General features: G+C 33.0%; 1 protein-coding gene across 1 annotated transcript; it reads left to right on the forward strand.

Moving 5' to 3' along the window:
• The first annotated feature begins 568 nt into the window (after positions 1-568).
• LOC131007710 (uncharacterized) lies at positions 569-1,040 on the forward strand. Its single transcript, XM_057934645.1, has one exon. It carries the CDS (start codon positions 685-687, stop codon positions 934-936), a length of 252 nt encoding a protein of 83 aa, XP_057790628.1. The 5' UTR covers positions 569-684; the 3' UTR covers positions 937-1,040.
• Positions 1,041-1,505: the final 465 nt, after the last annotated feature.

The raw sequence follows: 1,505 nt of genomic DNA on the forward strand, positions 1-1,505 counted from the left end.
TTTATTGTCTGTGTGATGTCATATTTCGTATTCCGATTATTGTAATTTTTATAATGTTTGAATTTTTTATTATTTTATTCTTTTTTGAATTTTAATAATTATTTATAATTTTAATTTATATTTAACATAATTAAAAAAATATAATTAAAGATAATAAGAAAATAATTATATAAAATATTGTGGTTGGGTAGTTGAAGTGTTCACTGGTAAACCATAAAACATAGATGTGGTGGGGTTGGATAGAATATTGATCGAGTGAAAAAAAGAAAAATTAATTAAGTATAAAAAAAATTGAATGATTGAATGATTGAACCTAAAATGTGAAGTTAAATCAATTCTTCCTGTAAAAAAATCAATTTATAATCTAGCAAGGGAGTAAGTTTGAGTGCCCACACATGGAAATTTCCTCAATTCAGAAGCAACAGTAGACGCACGTAGCAATTTTTAAAACTGGGGGCTTTCTTCTTTTCGACTTTTTCTTTTCTGTTTTCGTTTGTGCCCAAACCACCCATTTTTCATCTTTCCTTTCTATCCTAAGATATTCTCCCATTATATATAGCTAACTGCTCTTATATCCTACCATCACCACCACAAAAAATCAAACAACTAGCACTATTAAATTCTCTATTCCGCTTCAATTATTCAAATCCTAATTTCTATACATATTATCTTCTGCAAATACAAATGAGTTCGTCAAGGAGAGCTTGGTTGGTAGCGGTGAGCGTTGGAGCAGTAGAAGCACTGAAAGATCAGGGATTTTGCCGATGGAATTATGGTTTCCGAGTTGTCCAGCAGCACGCCAAGGCAAATCTCAGATCTTACATTCAGGCCAAAAAACTCTCATCTACGGCGGTGATGCCGACAAAGGGGCAAGACCAACAGTCGGAGGAGTCTCTTAGGAAAGTCATGTACTTAAGTTGTTGGGCTCCCACTTGATTAATTTCATCTTCTCAATTTGTATATATATATTGAACCGAATTTGTTCTTCAACTTAAGTTTTTGTGTTCTCTCTCTCATGTTAAAGGATCATTTTTGCGGCCTATAAGAACATTCATAGTGGGGAGCCCTAAGGGGAGGCGCTAAGAGCACTCCCAACAGATCACCTAAATGCATCACTAACTCTAAATTTAGGCTAAAATAATTGAAAATGAGATAAAAAATGCATCTAACAGATCCCTTAAAATTGATGGGGCTCACAAAAAATTTTACACCTACCTAAATTCAATCTTAAATTTACACCCACCCTAAATTTATTTTAAGCTTATAATTAGTAGGGCTCATACATAATTATTGTTTTTATGTAGAAAATAGGAGATCTGGTGTATGCATTTATAAAATCGAGATTTTAAAATTAAATAGGGAAGCTTTAGATAGGAATATAAGAGCATAATTTTGAGATTTCTGCTGGGAGTGCTCTAATTACTGGTCCCCATCTTAGCGTCTCTCATCTCCAATGCATTGGCTCTATAAGAAGCGCTTGTTTCCTTTTTATAATGGGTTAATTG

Source organism: Salvia miltiorrhiza, chromosome 2 (genome assembly GCF_028751815.1).
Source record: "Salvia miltiorrhiza cultivar Shanhuang (shh) chromosome 2, IMPLAD_Smil_shh, whole genome shotgun sequence".
NCBI classification, from domain to species: domain Eukaryota; kingdom Viridiplantae; phylum Streptophyta; class Magnoliopsida; order Lamiales; family Lamiaceae; genus Salvia; species Salvia miltiorrhiza.

Coding starts and splice junctions, on each gene's coding strand:
- LOC131007710 (XM_057934645.1), top strand. CDS start 685: ATGAGTTCGTCAAGGAGAGCTTGGTTGGTAGCGGTGAGCGTTGGAGCA.